At 41.7% G+C, this 19,536-nt stretch overlaps 1 protein-coding gene across 1 annotated transcript in view; it reads right to left on the bottom strand.

Moving 5' to 3' along the window:
* Positions 1-19,185, bottom strand: part of RORA (RAR related orphan receptor A) — a 539,694-nt gene extending 520,509 nt beyond the window's left edge. Inside the window, exon 1 of the mRNA XM_077828529.1 lies at positions 19,014-19,185. Within this exon, the coding sequence (XP_077684655.1) occupies positions 19,014-19,185 (172 nt within the window). The remainder of the gene's footprint in view (positions 1-19,013) is intronic.
* Positions 19,186-19,536: the final 351 nt, after the last annotated feature.

The raw sequence follows: 19,536 nt of genomic DNA, 5'->3' as shown, positions 1-19,536 counted from the left end.
ATTTTAAGAGCCCTTTAAGTCGAAATAAAGGGCTTCATCATGTGGACGGGTGCAGGTTTACATCGATTTAACGCTGCTAAATCCAACCTAAAGTCCTAGTGTAGACCAGGGCTAAGACATTAAAGATCCTTTGAGACACTAACAATAAGATTAGGCTAAGTCGATGAATATAAAATATCACTGAAAGAAAGATTATATTCTACCCACACACATAAGCAAAGGGGTAGCACATGGGGCAGATCAAATTCAAGTAACAGAGTAGCTGGAGTAACATAAATATTGGATTTAGTCTGTAGTTCAGCAGAACCATCTCTTCACTAGGTTTTAAAATGGTTTCTGTTCAGATTTATTCAGAGCGCTTTTAAAAAACAACAACAAAACATAGCTAGTACTAGGCTCCACTGTACCGTTGAGCACATTTCCGGGGGGAAGGGGAATTGAGCATGACCCAATGGAAGAGGATGGATCTGGCCTTAACTTACTAAGAAGGTTCTGAAGAACTACCTGAACTGTTGCCAAAAAAAGCAAAATCTGAAAAGACAGCAAAAAAAGTCATCCAACAAGTATCACCCAATCCTAAACCTTTCCCTTTGCTTTAAGAGGCACCAGAGAATAAAATAAAAACCTCTTTGAAGGCACTTTGGGGGCTGATCTCAGCTTTTAGGTTACAAAATGCATTTGCTCATAAAGCCGCCTTACAGCACCCTACTGTTAGATCACAACAAAATATTTTCCTAATATTTGCATTGCTCCTGGACCATAAAAACAGCCTTTCATTTTAATCTGCTTAACACTCTGTGGGAAAGGGCCTCTAATTTCCCAGCACTGTGATAAGACAAATAATTCATATAAAACGTTAGCACAATATCTACAGTGAAAGCATTTAGTCAGAGCTCATTGGAAACAATGGGGTGCTGGAGCAAAGCTATAAGAAGCATGTATTTGAGACCTCATCATGCATTAAAGCACATACCGTTGCACTTCAGAGTAAAGACAAGGTCATCATTTACAAAATGAGAGCTGTGCAGAGGCAATGTATCAATTGAATTTTTTTTTTTTAATATAGATGCTTCAGCTTCTCCAATTCCCTCTGCTTCCCCAGTCAATCCAGTGCCATCTCCATTCCCCAGTCCTCTATGCCAGGGGTTCTAAACCTCTCTCTTTCTGAGCCCTCCCTCTCCCCCCCAACCTGCTAGAAAAACTCCACGGCCCAGCTGTGCTACAACCACTGTTTTTTCTGCATATAAAAGCCAGGGCCAGTGTTAGGGGGTGATAAGGAGGGCAACTGCCCAGGGCCCCACACCGCATAGTGGGCGCCATGAAGCTAACTTGCCCAGGCTTTGGCTTCAGCCCCAGGTAATGAGGCTTGGGGGCCCGGGCTGCAGTCCCACGATGTCTGATTTGTGTCCATTTATTCTTTTACGTAGAGACTGGCTGGTTTGGCCAATGTACATGGCAGAGGGACATTGCTGGCACATATGACATTAGTAGATGTGCAGGTGAATGAGCCTCTGATGGTGTGGCTCATGTGGTTGGGTCTTCTGATGGTGTCGCTAGAGTAGATATGGGGACAGAGTAGGCAACGGGGTTTGTTACAGGGATTTGTTCCTGGGTTAGTGTTTCTGTGGTGTGGTGTCTAGTTGCTGGTATTTGCTTCAGGTTGGGGGGCTGTCTGTAAGCAAGCTCTGGCCTGTCTCAGACATCAGGAATGGTAACATACAAAAACCAGTCGGAGAACACTTCTATCTCCCTGGACAGTCTATAACGGATTTAAAAAGTAGCCATACTTCAACAAAAAAACTTCAAAAACAGAGTTCAAATAGAAACGGCAGAGCTACAATTCATTTGCAAATTTAACACCATTGATTTGGGTTTGAATAGGGACTGGGAGTGGCTGGCTCACTACAAAAGCAATTTTCCTTCTCTTGGTATTGACAGCTCCTCATCTATTATTGGGAGTGGACCGCATCCACCCTGATTGAATTGGCCCTCTCAACACTGGTTCTCCACTTGTAAAGTAACTCCCTTCTCTTCATGTGTCAGTATATTTATGCCTGGATCTGTAATATTCACTCCATGCATCTGAAGAAGTGGGTTTTTTACCCACAAAAGCTTCTGCCCAAATAAATCGGTTAGTCTTTAAGATGCCATGGACTCCTCGTTGTTTTTCCCCTCTAAATAGTTGGTTGTGAAGGTCCCATTAGGGTAATGGGCCATTAGGAAAAACAACAGGCCTTAGGAAAAGCTTATCCCCTTCCTGGTGATCATTCCTTGGGCAGTTTGGCCAGTCTGTAAGCAAAGGCTGCTATGACTCTCCAAGGGCACATGACCAGCCCACATGACTCTGGACTCCATTTTGAGGGTCTGTGTTTTTCCACAAGCTGGTCTGGGAACTGAGTTTGGAACAAAGGATGCCTGCCCTGTGCTAATGCTATATAAGGCAGGGAGTGACATCACTGGTTGTTCTTCAGTCCCCCACAACTGAGCACCTAGGAGAAGCTCCAAGAGAGAAGGACTTGGAAGGGGGTGGGGATCCTGCAAACCAAGTGCAGCTTGTGCCTTGAGAATCTGCAAGCCTGCTTGTATCATTAGTAGGGCTGTCGATTAATTGCAGCTAACTCACATTAATTTTTATTGTAATTAATTTTTGAGTTAATCGCGATTAACCACACTGTTAAACAATAGAATACCAATTGAAATTTATTAAATAGTTTGGATGTTTTTCTACATTTTCATATATATTGTATTCTGTGTTGTAACTGAAATCAAAGTGTATAATTTATTACAAATATTTGCACTGTAAAAATGGTAAGAAATACTATTTTTCAATTCACCTCATACAAGTACTGTAGTGCAATCTCTATCATGAAAGTGCAACTTACAAATGTAGATTTTTTTATTGTTACATAACTGCACTCAAAAACAAAACTATGTAAAACTTTAGAGTCTAAAAGTCCACTCAGTCCTACTTCTCATTCAGCCAATTGCTAAGACAAAAAGGTTTGTTTACATTTATGGGAGATAATGCTGCTCACTTCTTATTTACAATGTCACCAGAAAGTGAAAATAGGCATTCGCATGGTACTTTTGTAGCTGGCATTGCAAGGTATTTACATGCCAGATATGGTAAACATTCATATGCTCCTTCATGCTTCGGCCACCATTCCAGAAGACATGCTTCCATGCGGATGACGCTCGCTAAAAAAAATGCGTTAATTAAATTTGTGACTGAACTCCTTGGAGCAGAATTGTATGTCTCCGGCTCTGTTTTACCCACATTCTGCCATATATTTCATGTTGTAGCAGTCTCGGATGATGACCCAGCACATGTTGTTCATTTTAAGAACACTTTCACTTCAGATCTGACAAAACGCGAAGAAGGTACCAATGTGAAATTACTAATGATAACTACAGCACTCGACACAAGGTCTGAAGTGCCCTCCAAACTCTGAGAGGGACGAGATGTGGAGCACGCTTTCAGAAATCTTAAAAAAGCAACACTCTAGTGCAGAAACTACAGAACCTGAACCTCCAAAAAAGAACATCAACCTTCTGCTGGTGGCATCTGACTGAGATAATGAAAATGAACATGCGTCAGTCCACACCACTTTGGATTGTTTTCGGGCAGAACCAGTCATCAGCATGGACGCATGTCCTCTGGAATGGTGGCTGAAGAATGAAGGGACATATGAATCTTTAGCACATCTGACACGTAAATATCTTGTGATGCTGACTACAACAGTGCCATGAGAACATCTGTTCTCACTTCCAGGTGACAATGTAAACAAGAAGTGGGCAGCATTATCTCCTGCAAATTGTAACCAAACTTCTTTGTCTGAGCGATTGGCTGAACAAGAAATAAGACTGAGTGGACTTACAGGCTCTAAAATTTTACATTGTCTTATTTTTGAATTCAGGGTTTTTGTTTTGTTTTTTTTACATAATTATGCATAATTCTATAATTGTAAGTTCAACTTTCATGATAAAGAGATTGCACTACAGTCCTTATATTAGGTGAATTGAAAAATACTATTTCCATTTTTTATAGTGCAATTACTTGTATTCAAAAATATATATAAAGTGAGCACTGTACACTGATTGAATCATAGAATCATAGAATCATAGAATATCAGGGTTGGAAGGGACCCCTGAAGGTCATCTAGTCCAACCCCCTGCTCGAAGCAGGACCAATTCCCAGTTAAATCATCCCAGCCAGGGCTTTGTCAAGCCTGACCTTAAAAACTTCCAAGGAAGGAGATTCCACCACCTCCCTAGGCAACGCATTCCAGTGTTTCACCACCCTCTTAGTGAAAAAGTTTTTCCTAATATCCAATCTAAACCTCCCCCACTGCAACTTGAGGCCATTACTCCTCGTTCTGTCATCTGCTACCATTGAGAACAGTCTAGAGCCATCCTCTTTGGAACCCCCTTTCAGGTAGTTGAAAGCAGCTATCAAATCCCCCCTCATTCTTCTCTTCTGCAGGCTAAACAATCCCAGCTCCCTCAGCCTCTCCTCATAAGTCATGTGTTCTAGACCCCTAATCATTTTTGTTGCCCTTCGCTGGACTCTCTCCAATTTATCCACATCCTTCTTGTAGTGTGGGGCCCAAAACTGGACACAGTACTCCAGATGAGGCCTCACCAATGTCGAATAGAGGGGGACGATCACGTCCCTCGATCTGCTCGCTATGCCCCTACGTATACATCCCAAAATGCCATTGGCCTTCTTGGCAACAAGGGCACACTGCTGACTCATATCCAGCTTCTCGTCCACTGTCACCCCTAGGTCCTTTTCCGCAGAACTGCTGCCTAGCCATTCGGTCCCTAGTCTGTAGCGGTGCATTGGATTCTTCCGTCCTAAGTGCAGGACCCTGCACTTATCCTTATTGAACCTCATCAGATTTCTTTTGGCCCAATCCTCCAATTTGTCTAGGTCCTTCTGTATCCTATCCTATTGAAATCAATATATTTTAAAATGTAGAAACATCCAAAAATATTTAAATAAATAGTATTCTATTAACAATATGATTAATCACACAATACAATTTTTAAATCAAACAATTAATCATGATTAATTTTTTTAATCGCTTGACAGCCCTAACCATCAGTCAGGGTGAGAGGTTGTTAATTCAAATCCTATCCTTCTAGTATGTTAAGCTTAGTTTGTGTTTTTGTTTATTTACTAGGTAATCTGCTTTGATCTGTTTACTATTACTTAAAATCTATCTTTTGTAGTTCATAAACTTGTTTTATGCTTCATCTTAACCAATAAATTTGTAGTGAAGTGCTTGGGAATCTTAGCTCAAGGGGCAGGGGCTGTTGTATTTCCTCTCCACATTGAGGGAGGGGCGAACTCTACAAGTTTACATTTTACAAATACCTGTGCAGTGAAAGATGGTACAATTCTGGGTTTATACTCCAGAGGTGGGGGGTGCATGCCCAGCGAGCTGGGAAATTGGCTGCTGTCTGCTGGTTGCACTCAGGTAGCCCAGTTTGGGTGAGTGACAGCACCTGCTGTACTGCTGGGTGAGAACATGGCCTGGGTGAGGCTGCCTGTGTCCCCAAACCTAGTTGTGAGTCTCAGGGTGGGCGCAGTGGTTCCCACAGCTCCCAGACTGCACTCCAGGGGTGACATCTGTCACACACTGCTCTATACTGTTAGCTTCCTTTGGGCCTTTTCAATACCCTCTCTTGGGTGTCCTGGCTTCTCCAATACCATCCCATGGTTTCCCACAATCACTCCGTTGCTCTCTCATGGTTCCCTTGCCCGTAACCCAAGTTTTCCTACTGCGGCTGTTCTAATCCTCTCTCACCTTTCAAATGCCTCCAGAGTGCCCTGTCTCAAAGGTCTGCCAGGACTGACACAGGTGGAGACAAGCAGCTCTGCAAATATTTTCTGAGCATCTTTCAGAGGTGCCAGGAAGGCTTGCACATGCCCCTATCCAGCGACTGACCACTCTTTATCTAAGTCCCTGAAGACATTCTAGTTCTGCAGCCTCTGCTGAGAAAAGAGGGAGGTGGCACGATAGGCAGGGGGAGTGCAGAGGAGAGGCAGCAACCGAAACATCCCAGGCAAACCACTCTTGCAGTTTCAAGCTTGGCAGAGAAGGATAAGAGATGAGTTGGGAGATGTAAGCCAGCCTGCCTGCCTCTGACACACTTAAGGCTACAGCTGAGAGATGCAATTAAGACAATCTAAGCCCCAGCACAGACACCCATATACTGCCAATATAGGTAGAGTTCTTCCACCAACCTAGCTACTACCTCTTGAAGAGGTGGATTTACTATAGCAATGGAAAAAAGCCTTCCACAGCTGTAGTGAGTGTCAGCACAAAGCGGTGTAACCGCAGCGCTGCTAGTGTAGACATAGGCAAAGACAGGGAAGCCTGTCAGAGCTGCAAAATACATCAGTTTCAATTAAAGTAAGCAAATTCTGACAGCCCATATGCTGAGCTGTTCATCTGGGTCTGCCTGGTATCTTTACATCTCCTTCACACTATTGCAATGAGCTTCCCCTCCCCAACCAGTTAGGCTGCAGACAAATGTGGTTTGACAGAGAAGCTAGAGGAATGGAAATTGAAACTAAGTGTTCTTTTGGGAGTGGAGTAGCCTATCGCCACACCGATCCAATGGAGGAAGGCTTTGCTGTGAAAGGGTTCTGCCTGCATTTGGTTGGATATTCTGTCAATGGGATCATGCCTCACTCCTATAGATAACTTTGTTATAACACTGTTATTCACCCTATCTAGGATATCCTTGAGACACTGCTCAGTCGGACATGGTCCTTTTAGTGGAAAGTTATATGGTCAAAAGCATGAACAACTGCAAATAGCTCAAAAACTAGAGACAAACATTTTTTAAAAGATGCAGAGTATGTAATCCTACAGATGAGTTTGGAAAAAATAGATCTTTAGAAATAACCCACCCACCCAAAAAAATGAAAGAGATAAAGCAGAAGCGTTTTGTCAGGTTCTATCCTCATTGAGAACTGTGGGTGCACATGCCAGGGCAGAATTAAGCCCTCCAGGCCAAAACCTGTTGTATGGAGCAAACCCTGCACAAGCAAGCTTTGCTCTATGCGGGAAATTCTGGAGGACCAGAACCCAACTGACAGGTTTGTCTCAGCAGTTAAGTCATTCATGGGGCAATTTTGTATGAAGCCTGCTTCCCTTCGCTGCCTCCTACGCAGCGTTTCAAGCTAATGGAGCCATGCAATGGACAGATTCACTGGCCATGCCCCCAACCTGCCTGCAAACCCTCCTTGTGTGTTTGAGCTCACAGCACCATTAGGGAACTCTGCTCCACGGCGCACACAATCCAAGTGGGTGCAGAATCCCTGTGTTCTCTCTGCAGCCTGTCCCTCCAGTCAGAAAACAGAAACAGCCTTTCTTCTACCTTCTTGCAGAAAAGGGGACAGGACTTCCCTGAAACAAAAAACTGGCCAATACTCAAATACTGTAGCATAAATAGTGTTACACAAGCACAATTCAGGTACAGGTTCAAATCCTGTACCATAACACAATCCTCCCTTATTGTATAACAGTACTCCTAAAGGAGGGGACGTCTTCCATCTCCAGCACCAGAGGCACAGTGCTATCAGGGAGGCAGGATTATGGCATGATAACAGTAGGTCCTTCAAAGTAGTTACAAATCCATGAAATAAAATACAATCCACCTGTTATCCGAACACTTGTTCATGTTACTAAAAAGCTTGATATTTTCCCAAAATTACTTTACAGTGTGATTCTTAACTAGTAGTAGACCTCAGCCTCTATCCTGCAAACATCAATGGACATGCTTAACTTTACACATTGTGAGCGGTGCCACTGACTTCAGTGGGGCAACTCACAGTGCATGTGAGTTAACTCAGTGCATCTGCAGGATGGGAACACTAGTTAGGAATGTAAAACACTCCCAATCTAGAATCCAAAATTTGTTTTCATGTTGGTACTGCATGACCAATTACTAACCAGAAACTGCACACTGATTTTCCATGGAAGTAAGGTTAATACAGTTAAGGAAGTACACTGCGATTTCAAATATGAAATAAAATGCCACCACAGACACAGTAATAAAAATCAAGAGGACCTTTAATAGAACATTTTCAAATATTTTTTAAAATTATCCATTGCTTATAAACAGGCTCTTAGAAGTATTAAAATAACATCTCTTTTGCTGTTTGTTTTGTACTTTCCTAATGGTCAGCCAATTACTTGGAAAGAGAGAGAGAGAGTATTTAACAGAGTTTGAAATTACTGTAAAAAGAAAAGGAGTACTTGTGGCACCTTAGAGACTGACCAATTTATTTGAGCATAATAAATGCTCACTGCTACAGCTCACTTCATTGGATGCATACTGTGGAAACTGCAGAAGACATTATATACACAGAGACCATGAAACAATACCTCCTCCCACCCCACTCTCCTGCTGGTAATAGCTTATTTAAAGTGACCACTCTCTTTACAATGTGTATGATAATCAAGGTGGGCCATTTCCGGCACAAATCCAGGTTTTCTACCCCCCCACCCCCCTTTTCCAAAAACCACACACACAAACTCACTCTCCTGCTGCTAACTGCTTATCCAAAGTGACCACTCTCCCTACAACGTACATGATAATCAAGGTGGGCCATTTCCAGCGCAAATCCAAGTTTAACCAGAACATCTGGGGGGGGGGGGGTAGGAAAAAACAAGGGGAAATAGCCACTCCCAGTCTCTATTTAAGCCTAAATAAATAGTATCCAATTTGCAAATGAATTCCAATTCAGCAGTTTCTCACTGGAGTCTGGATTTGAAGTTTTATGTTTTAAGATAGTGACCTTCATGTCTGTAATTGCGTGACCAGAGAGATTGAAGTGTTCTCCGACTGGTTTATGAATGTTATAATTCTTGACATCTGATTTGTGTCCATTTATTCTTTTACGTAGAGACTGTCCAGTTTGACCAATGTACATGGCAGAGGGGCATTGCTGGCACATGATGGCATATATCACATTGGTGGATATGCAGGTGAACGAGCCTCTGATAGTGTGGCTGATGTTATTAGGCCCTGTGATGGTGTCCCCTGAATAGATATGTGGGCAAGGTTGGCAACGGGCTTTGTTGCAAGGATAGGTTCCTGGGTTAGTGGTTCTGTTGTGTGGTATGTGGTTGTTGGTGAGTATTTGCTTCAGGTTGGGGGGCTGTCTGTAGGCAAGGACTGGCCTGTCTCCCAAGATTTGTGAGAGTGTTGGGTCATCCTTCAGGATAGGTTGTAGATCCTTAATAATGCATTGGAGGGGTTTTAGTTGGGGGCTGAAGGTGATGGTTAGTGGCGTTCTGTTATTTTCTTTGTTAGGCCTGTCCTGTAGTAGGTGACTTCTGGGAACTCTTCTGGCTCTATCAATCTATCTTTCAAGGCCAACTATCTGCAACTTTCATAATCACACTGCAACTGACTAACAAAACCCTTATCTAAAATTGTGCATCTAAAATATTATGCGTGGAGAGAAGACTTCCTGATACACCCCATTTTCTTTGGGATTGGTTTCATTTTATTTTTTAATATACACAGGATTTAGAGTATGTTTTGTGCTGACAGATTTATGACTTCCAGAAAAGTATTAACAAAAGTTGTGTATTAGCTGGTCTTAGCAAATGTCAAATCTTCTTTCAAAGGCATAGTTAAAATCATCTCTCTCTGTCCTTACTTACAGTAGTACTTGGCAATCGCAGGTGCACAACTGACATAGACTATTTTGCCAAGCAAAGTCTATCAGTTTGCAAGTTCCATATGAATAGCCACTGTTTTCCATTTATAGGTGATCAAGAAGGAAAAATCTCAATTTAAAATACTCTCACACTCATATGACGGGGGCAGGAGGGAGGGTGGAATCCTACAACCTGTGTTTCACAAGCCATAGCCTTGATTTTATTCTTGACTGTATATCACAGACCTCGTACCAGTGTCAAAGCAGTCAAGTAAAACTCTATTAATACATAATTTAATTTTCCCCACCATGTCCATAATTGTATGTGTGTTTCAGCAACCTGTTTATACGTTACTTCACAGGTACACAGAAAAACTGCCCTCTAAATGCTGCCAAATCTTAATTTCCATTGGGTAGGTAGGTGATGGTTCAGATAAAGTTGTACTCAAGCATATCCCATATACGCCACTGTATATCAGGGTTTATTTTTTCCTATTGGCTTCACACACACACACACACACACACACACACACTCTTTTTCCAGGCAAATTTTTTTTATGGCAACTGGTAAGTTGTAATGTATTTCATTAAGCATTTAATGCATAGTGAGATCTAAAATATCTAAAAGCATGCATCTACTAGTGATTCCCACTGTGTGTAATGACATCTACTCTGGGAAGCTATGGAGCTAGGGGCAACAGATCAGACAGTGCGCATGTACTACCTTCAAAAGCTAGCTCCACATGATCAGATATACATACATTATTCTTTACACAGAAACTCTCTTCCTGTGAGAATACTGCTGTATACTGCAAATTCTGACCTTCCCTGGGAAATACAAATTAGAGAAAATCGGTGCTTACTGCTCAAACCCGTTTTAGTATAATATTATGTTCTTACATTTTAACCGTATTTCCATTATTAGATATATTATATATTAGATGCTTCCAACACGTTTGAGTGGGCATGGAATTAAAGTGCATAAACATACAGTCAATTAATATAAAATATCCCACAACTTGTACAAAATAAAACATTTTGAAAACAGCAGCACTGTAGTTTTTCATTCCTGGATCACCACATCTCATGTACCTATGTGTGGTAAACGCATAGTACAACTACAAACTAACATCAATAAAACCTTTAACAAGATTTAATTTGATTCTACAAGGGAGGTTATCATAATCCAACTCTGCTTTCTCACCTTCTGCTAGCAATTTCTCTCAGCTCCAGTTCAGCCACTAACTTTGTTCTCCATCACACCATCTATTCATGCTGCTGTAATACGAGCTCAAACACTGTTTGTAACAGCACAGCAATTCATCAGAAGTTGCCAGTTTCATACTGCGCTGCTTTAGAAGTGAATGGAAATTGTTAGATTAAATTACAAATGAAACACTCTGCAGTAGGGCACCATTACTGGATCATTTATGTACATTTGGTTGAGCGTGAATTTTAACTGTTGTCCCTTAAACGCTGAAGCTTCTGTCCATGTGATTATTTGGGGGTGGGGGGGGAGCTTATGTGAGAAGAGGAAATTAAGTAGGTTGGGTAACAGCCATACACTTTCCCCATACCCCAAAAAGAAAAAATCACATTGCTTTATCAACAACACATGCTTCATGACAAGCTTCTTAAAGCCTCGGTAATACCAGGGCATTTGGTCTCATGCTTTGTAACACATTATTAAAGAAAGTAACTTTGTATAGAAATCTGTTTAATAAAGCAACGCAAGCAGGACCTGCAGACATACCACTTCCAGCTTCAGTTTTGTCAGATCTCAAAATCCAATGAGGCTTGGGGTTGCTCAGTGAATGAATGCAGACATATGCAACGAAGCTTACATAACTAGTAGTCATGAATTAGTAGACAGCACTCTTCATCTGCGACAGCACTGATTACTGATGTTAGAGTGTACTGTGCTGCTGGAAGTTGTGTCTTTCTGGTGAGATGTAATAACAAATACAGTCATGGAAGATTGCTAAGACTTCTTCCACAGGAATACAACAGTCCATCCCAGTGTTCTGACTGGGTAACTACATTCTATCTATCTATCTAAACTCTCTCAGTGAGATGGTATTCTTCACTTGCTATCCTGTCCTATCTGTGCTATTACACAGCTGTCAAATTCCACACAAGAAGTGACTGGATTTCAACAACAGTTTAAGTTGTTTCTGATAGCAGTACAGTGTTTAAAAGTACCTGAGGATCCTTCCAAAGGAAAGATGCTATTAGGACAGGAATAATTATGAGATTTAAACCGTGGTAACACAAGCACATACAAATAGCAACTTCATAAAGACGACGTACTTTACATATGTAACTCCTATTGACATGCACCACTACCTACTATTATGAGTTTATCAGCACAGACCAATAACAGGTATGCTGAAGTGCTCAACTTAAGTTCGTAGACAGAGAGAGCAGTGCTCAGTGTGGCGGTTCAGATCTCACAAAAGTTCATGCCAACCTCCTCTTCACTTTCAGTTATGGAGAGAGGACAACCAGTATTAAAACAAACCCAAAAAATAAAAATGTGAAATTTGGTGAGAATTTGCAAGTTTCACCCATCAGAACTTTGTGAAACTGAATTTTCACTGAAAACTGGTCCCACGCTAAGCTGAAAAATGCATTAAGTTTCTGAAGACATAGGGCTAAGCTTTGAATTTATGTAGTTTTGGGGAAAATTAAGGTTTCACAGAGCTTGATTAGGGAGACTGTTACATTCCAACGTCATTTACAAATCCCTCTTCTAATGACTTTTTTTCTTGTCCATGGATCAAGTAATTCTGCCATGACACTGCATCAGCTATTGCAACACACCACCATTATGAGTAGAGACACCTGCGTCATGGAGCAGTCTTTATGAATTTGAAACTCTAACAGCACTGCAAGCTAGGTTTCTAGAACAGAATTCAGCCATATCTGGCAGTCCTGTCATGCTTCCTCGCAACCCAGCTGGATCCTCATATATCCACTGGACTGAAGGGATGGCCTGCAATTGCTCCTCACTGCCATCAGCAGCAGCAGTTCCCCTAGATCCAAAGAGAGGAAGAGGAGTCATCAGCAAAAGGTGGCAGTGGCAGCAGCTGGCAAGGACAGAAGGCAAAGGAAGAGACAGAATACTGGCCACAGATTCTTCCACCCAGATACCCTCTTCAGATAGACAGACACCTGCAACTACCCACATAGCTTGGGACCCAGTGTCCCGCACCCACAAGCGGTCAACAGTATCAGGAAAACGTGACAGTGTTGAAGAGTTTCCCCAAGGTAAATGGTGAAAGCCCCATCATTTGAGAAATTTGAAACAACCTCTAAAACACGACTGCACCACATTAAAATGTACCATATTAAAGTATTTTCAACACATCCAAAATTTACTCAACTTCACTCTATGTTACTAAAAAAAAAAAAAAAAAAAAAAAAAAGTGAAGCAGCAGCAGAAAGTTCACACCCCAAACAGGCAGCTAAAATTACAATGTTTTCTAACCAAGCAACACTTTGAATTATCTAAATTTCTCCCCCTTTTTTGGTGAAATACACAGCACCTGCGTCTGAACTTGCCAAAATAATCACTTAAAATATACCTAATGAACTTAAAAAATACAAAGTGATTTTAGGAATTTTATTTCAAAAAGAAACAGTGTTTCCCTTCCTTTTTTCCATTTCAATTGTGTTCAAAATGCAATATACATACGGTTTTTTAAACCCAGTCCTTAATACAGTCAGCACCAAGCCTAACATAAAGAAAAATGTATTTTTTTTTAAAAAAATTGTACTTAGAACAATTATTTCATAATTATTTTAAATTGAAAGACATTTATTCTATTATATAGGTTATGCATAGGGCAGTTACCCAAACTTGTTGCTAACCGTCAAAATTAGCAAACAATATTAAAGCTAACTGAAACTTTTAAATTAATTATGTGTGCTGAACTTGGTGGTACCAGTCTCTCTTTCCTTTCTCAAACATATTAAATCTATCGTTTATCAACATTTTAATGAACATATTTTAATGAATTTTAATATTTTTCCACAGAGTACTTTTACTTCCCAGTTTTTTGGACCCATTATCTTACAAACTTAAATAACTCAAAATATTCAATCTTAAATATTGATGATGAAATCATTTTAAGGTTAATTTTAGACATTATAAAACCTTAGGGCTAGATTCTTCTCTTCATTGCAGTCAGGTAAATCTGGACTAAATCCATTAACCTCAAGGGAGTTACTCCACATTTCTCCAAGGCCAATTTCCTTAGAGTAGGAAACAAACAGTAGAAAAATCAGACGATTTTCAACAGCCAAAACTGTCCTGCCACTCAAATACAGTTCTATAACCTGAGCTATAAGAGTCATATTGCCAATTAATCGCCATTTCCAAATGTGTTCCTCACTGGTTTACAGAGCTACAGAGATACGTTTCAAGTCAATAAAATAAAAAGACTAAGTTATGGTTTTATTGCAACAAGGGAACAGGACTGTTCCTGAGAAAACAATGCAAAAGTGGTATTATTGCTCTCATTCTACAAAAGGTTTAAAACTAAATGATTGGGGTTTTCTTTCAGATGCTTCATAGTACATCTCATTTACCCAACAGGCAAATCTACAGTCCTAATTCAGAAGCAGTGCTTCCAGAACAGCACTCAGTGTGATAAAAGTGTTCCGAAAATTTAAAGAAAATACTCAAAACTTGAAAACGCAAAGATCACGCACTAAACTGACAAATTTTGTTAGATCACAAATACTCTGTTTAGAACATCTGAAATATTTGCTAAGTGTGCAACTGCAGATGGAGATGTGGAATAAAGGGCTGATGCCACTATTCATTGATGTTATAATCAAATTACTCACAGCACAGGGCAAAAAATTAAATAAAATAAAAATCAGGAAATAATTAGTTTCAACTGGTGACAACAAAGACCCAAGTCCCAGCAAGGGATTGGGAAATGCAAGCAGACACTCAATTCATCAGAAAGACTTCAGGAAACCGTCTCCTACGTGCATGTAGCTTTCTGATCACCCCCACAAAACATTTAATACAATGTCCTCCAACAACATGAATGCTGCCTTTAAAATGTTCAACTTTCCTAACAAGATACCTGAAAAATGCATTGGGGGACATGAATAGGAAATTTTACTAAACAATTTCTGTCTCTTCTCTCAACTGAGGGAGAACTTCTTTTTCCCATTTACTGGCAATGCAAAAAAACAGAGTAATGGCCCGGAAAAGAAAAAATAACATTTTGCTTTCTAGTTCTCGCTCTGATAAACAGACAGGGGAGAAACTGCAGGACAGTATAACACAAACCCCTCGGCAAAAACTACTGCAGCTGACTGACATACTATTGATGACAGAAGGTGAGAAAAAAGCCTAGAGAACAAGAACTTGGCTCCTGAGATTTGGACAACTGATGTTTCAGATTTAAAAAAATGAAAATGCAACATTTAAGCTTTGATGGGATAACAGAGAGCCCAGTCCAACATTTGTTATCATTTTTTTTCAAATATGTTCATTTTTAGAAGGAGGTAATAACACTGAGAGTCATAGACTGTGGTGTGTGGAGCACTTCCTGATGATCCACAAACAGCTGGCTGGTCACATGATTCTGGCTTCTCCTTGTTTCCAGATGCTCAATAATTCATATATATTATATATACTCTCCCAGTATTACTTAACCATGCAAGCAACGGCTGTAGGTGCCTTAGGAATATTCTATGACTGCAGATGAAAGTGGAAGTGGTATATGCAATTGTGACTAGGGTGTGCAAAGTAGTCAATGAAGTCAATACATGCTATGGAGACATCTGAGAACATCTGTACAGTAATTAAACATGTATGGATTAGGGTTTAACCTAACGGAAAACTGGAAATCTACTGCCCTTACGTTAAAACAAACAACTAGAGTAGGTGACAACATCTTTATTTGGAAATATCAGGCTTTTTATCTGACTTTTGGCCACTTTTTTCAACCTAGTGTGTCATTATTCTTCCACACTACTCTATACCATTACTCAGTACCACCAGTTCACAGGTGATCTCTCTCTCACTCACATACACACTTATTAAAAGCATTTGCAAAGCAAGTAGTATTATATATCCAAAAGCACAAGAATTAATTGTTATAATAAAGACCAACCTGTCGGAACAAAAGTAAAAATACCCACCCATTAGCAAAATTAAAAATAAAATAAAGCTATTTAGGGATCTGACACACCAGATATATAAGTGGTATCAGATACAGTATTTCAAATGTTACGGTAATTAAAGCTGCAGTTAAGAATCTAACCTCTCATCATCTTTTTTTCCCCCCTAAGAGTCATCCACTATCCTTTTCTTCAATTCTTTATTTTCCTCAAATTCCCTGCTAAGAACAGCTAGTTTGGCTGCACAGCCCTGGGTACAGGTTTGCAATGGTAGCAACTACTAAAATAGATGATACAGAAGAAATATTTCCAGTGTTTTAACTTTACTGATTTAAAAATCAAGGAATGCTTTTCTGGGTACCAATTCTGCAAACTGACCTGCATGTATGTCTGGATGTGCCTGCATGGAGCACATTCCAAGATAACAACCTAAGAGATTAGTTGATGTGCTGAACATGTACACAAACACATTATTTGGCATTTACCTGTGTTACAGGGCTATTCATTTCACCTGTACTCATACATGTGGTATTCATGCATTGTGAGGTCACCCCAATGTCAAGAAAATTTCCATATACTATATATTCCCTTTATATGAAAAAAGCATAAAATCAACCTCAGGAATCTTTCAATAAATAAATAAATCACAAATGGGGGGGGGGGCTCAATTTCACCCAATATCCCCATCTAGGTCCTGCTTTCAAACAGGCTAAAAATGTTAATTACAATTCTCTGGTATTTTCTTGCAAAGTTACAGACCTTCACCTTTTAAATATTAGAAAGGCATAATCACCTAGTGTATAGGTCAATTTATTTTCAACACTGTAATCTATGTAACATTAATCCTGAATGCCGGCTCTAATTTTCTTATTGTTTGCAATCTAGGAGCAGATTTGTATTTCCTACCAATCCCATTACATCATCCCTAAACCCAAGACATTTTCCTTCTTTAAATCATTCCTATCCCTACCCCCACCCCTACAAGGCACAAACAATTATTGTCCCTAAAAAACATACACTCTCTCAGATATTAAAGACACAATTTCCAGGAGCTTTTGCTTTTGCATTGCTGCATGGATGCCTCCATCACTGACCTTCGTTTTTTCATTCAGATTGTTACATAACCTAGTGCTTGCGTGCAGTGTGTGTGTGTTTTTGTGTGTTAACCTCCCCCCCCCCCATTTAATGCTACACAAGGGGGAGGAGGGACATATGGGTCAGCAGGTTAGCGGTAGCAAAGCCTAAACGATTCAGGATCACGAGCAGATCACCCCCATCCTCAGAAATATTGCCTTCTCTTTTTATACATAAATACCTTACTAGTAGTCCATTACATAATTTATAAGATCTAAAAGTTACAACGTCGCAAGACTAGTCTGAAGGTTGCCATCCCTCTCTTCCCACCCCTCTAAAAATCCCCATGTGCCAGCAATGACAATTAAAGCAGATTGAAACATATAGACTAACAACCACAAACTACGGCCGCTTTGAAAACATTCAGAAAACTCCTTAGCATTATTAAGGAAATTTTCTCTCGTGTTTCTGATTAACCTTGTTACATAACCGGCTTGCATTCCAAATCCACTGTCTCAAGCTCTAAATATATTCTTTGCAGCCAAAAGCTTTCTGCACACAAAAACCTTCCCCATCCTCCCGTCTTCTCCAGAGCCAGCTCTTCCTCGCCTCCCCCTCTCTCCTGCATTTGCATAACTGCGTGGTCATTATTCGGAAATTGCCTCTAATTAAATGTTTCAGCGTGTGTCATCTTGCTGGCTTTTACTGTACTCGGATTCCCTGAGTGGGAAGCTGCCTGGACAGGGGGGCGTGGCCAAAATGGGAAAAATACTGTAAAACACAAGCCAACACATGATCAGCCATATTCCAAACAACAACAACAAAAATCACACGGTCCGGGAGGAAGCAGGTTTTTCCCCGCACCACCAGAAAATGTTCCCCGACTCCCTACAATCAGCCGGCAGCTGGCACAGGACCCCGGAGCCATGAGAGGACTGTGTGAGCAAGCCTGGCTGTCATTTCTTTAACAGATCAGTATATGTATTTTTATTTAGTTAGTTTCCACTCTTCACCCAATGATCCTACCGAGTCAGTTCCCCCTGGATGATAGCAGCGATTTATAAATTATTGACAGCGGGAATTAAAGCGGCATCTTTGTCCCTCTCGCTTTTTGTTTTTTCACAACCCTACATATATTTAAAACCCATCGACCTTAACCGCTCCTGTGCAGTGGGAAAAGAGGGGCAGCGGGTCTCTCCCTCCCTCTACAGCAGCAAACAGCTAGCATACAATGCTGCTGAAAGACAGTTACTTTGAGTAAAAGTGGGCAGGTAATGCTATAAACAACGCCGAACTTAAACTGGCCAGCACACGCTGACCCATACTATTAAACATGCGGTTTGTATCATGAGAATGCTTAGATCATCATTAAACCAGCAATTAAAGGCTTTTTAAAAAAATTGTTTGCAATATTTTGTGACCGGGGGGGGGGGGTGGAGGAAAATCCATGAGATCAGGAAGATCCTTCTCTGCAAAGTTGTGCACCTTCAAGAAACGCCAGGAGATCAGCAACTTTTGGGACAGGGTTTGGTTTTTTTTTAAACACACCGAAGAAACAAATTAAAAAACACAGCATGCAAAAGAGTGGAGCAGTCAATCGCAGATCAGCAACCTCCTAATTAATCAGCGAGATCACATAAAACTCCCCCATTCCCAACAACAAACCTCAGCACGTCAGAGAAGAAACTGTCAAAAGCAGAGAGACAAGGAAAGGGTGGGGGAGAAGGACACTGCAGCTTTAAAAGTTTCTTTCCTTGAATTCTAATGATCCTGCTGGGGGCTGTTTTGTGTTTTAAGAATGTAATTCCAGGGGCATAGTTCCCATCTGAGTTTTGCAGGCGAGAAACTGGGAAATGGGAAAGCACCGAGCAGCTCCCTCTCTCTTTCAATATTTTTCCTCGAGTCTGTCCCTCCTCCTGCAGCAATTAAAAGGAGCTGTAAAAGTTTGCCAGGTTGCATGGAGTGGGGAGTTGCTATTTTGTACCCGGCTCCCAATAAATCCCCCGGTGGCTTAATTGCTGCATCTCGCCCTTCTCTCCTACCCCGCTCTCTCCATTCCCACCCTCCCTATCCCAGCGCTCCCCCCTTCCCCAAGTCTCCCTACCTCTGCTGCCGCCGCCGCTGGAGTAGCTCTGCCTGCGGACTGGAGCCGGCGCTTCGCTTTTCCGGGCAGGCTCCAGGTTGACTGGGGTGTCCCTGGCGCCGGCGGCCGGCTCGGAGACGCTGCTGCCCGGCTCGGTGGCGGCTGGATCGGGGGCTGCCGGAGCGGACTCCATGTTTTTCCCGCTGTAGATGGCTTGGAGATGGCGAGCTCCTGCACTCCCTCTATCTTCTGTTTGCAGCGCGACTCTATGGTCGGCGGCAGCGGGGAGAGCGCGAGTCGGAGCCGGATGGGAGGCGAGCGCGCCGGGCTGTGACCACAGGCAGCGCTAGCGAGAGCCCCGCGTCCCCCCGCCTTCGCCGCCACGCGCGGCGCGGGCTGCCCAGCCCCGACATGGGGGGCGGGGGGCTCCCGCTGCACAGCCGGCGGGGACACGCCCAGGCACGGCCGAGGCACCCGGCTGGTGGGTCAGGGAGCGGGCTTTGTACCACGCGTGTCCCGCCCCCACGGGGCTCGGCCAGGAGTG

The sequence above is a fragment of the Eretmochelys imbricata genome, chromosome 10 (assembly GCF_965152235.1).
Source record: "Eretmochelys imbricata isolate rEreImb1 chromosome 10, rEreImb1.hap1, whole genome shotgun sequence".
Lineage (NCBI taxonomy): Eukaryota > Metazoa > Chordata > Testudines > Cheloniidae > Eretmochelys > Eretmochelys imbricata.
Note: the sequence above shows the minus strand (reverse complement) of the source record. Positions and strands in the feature narration are given on the sequence as shown.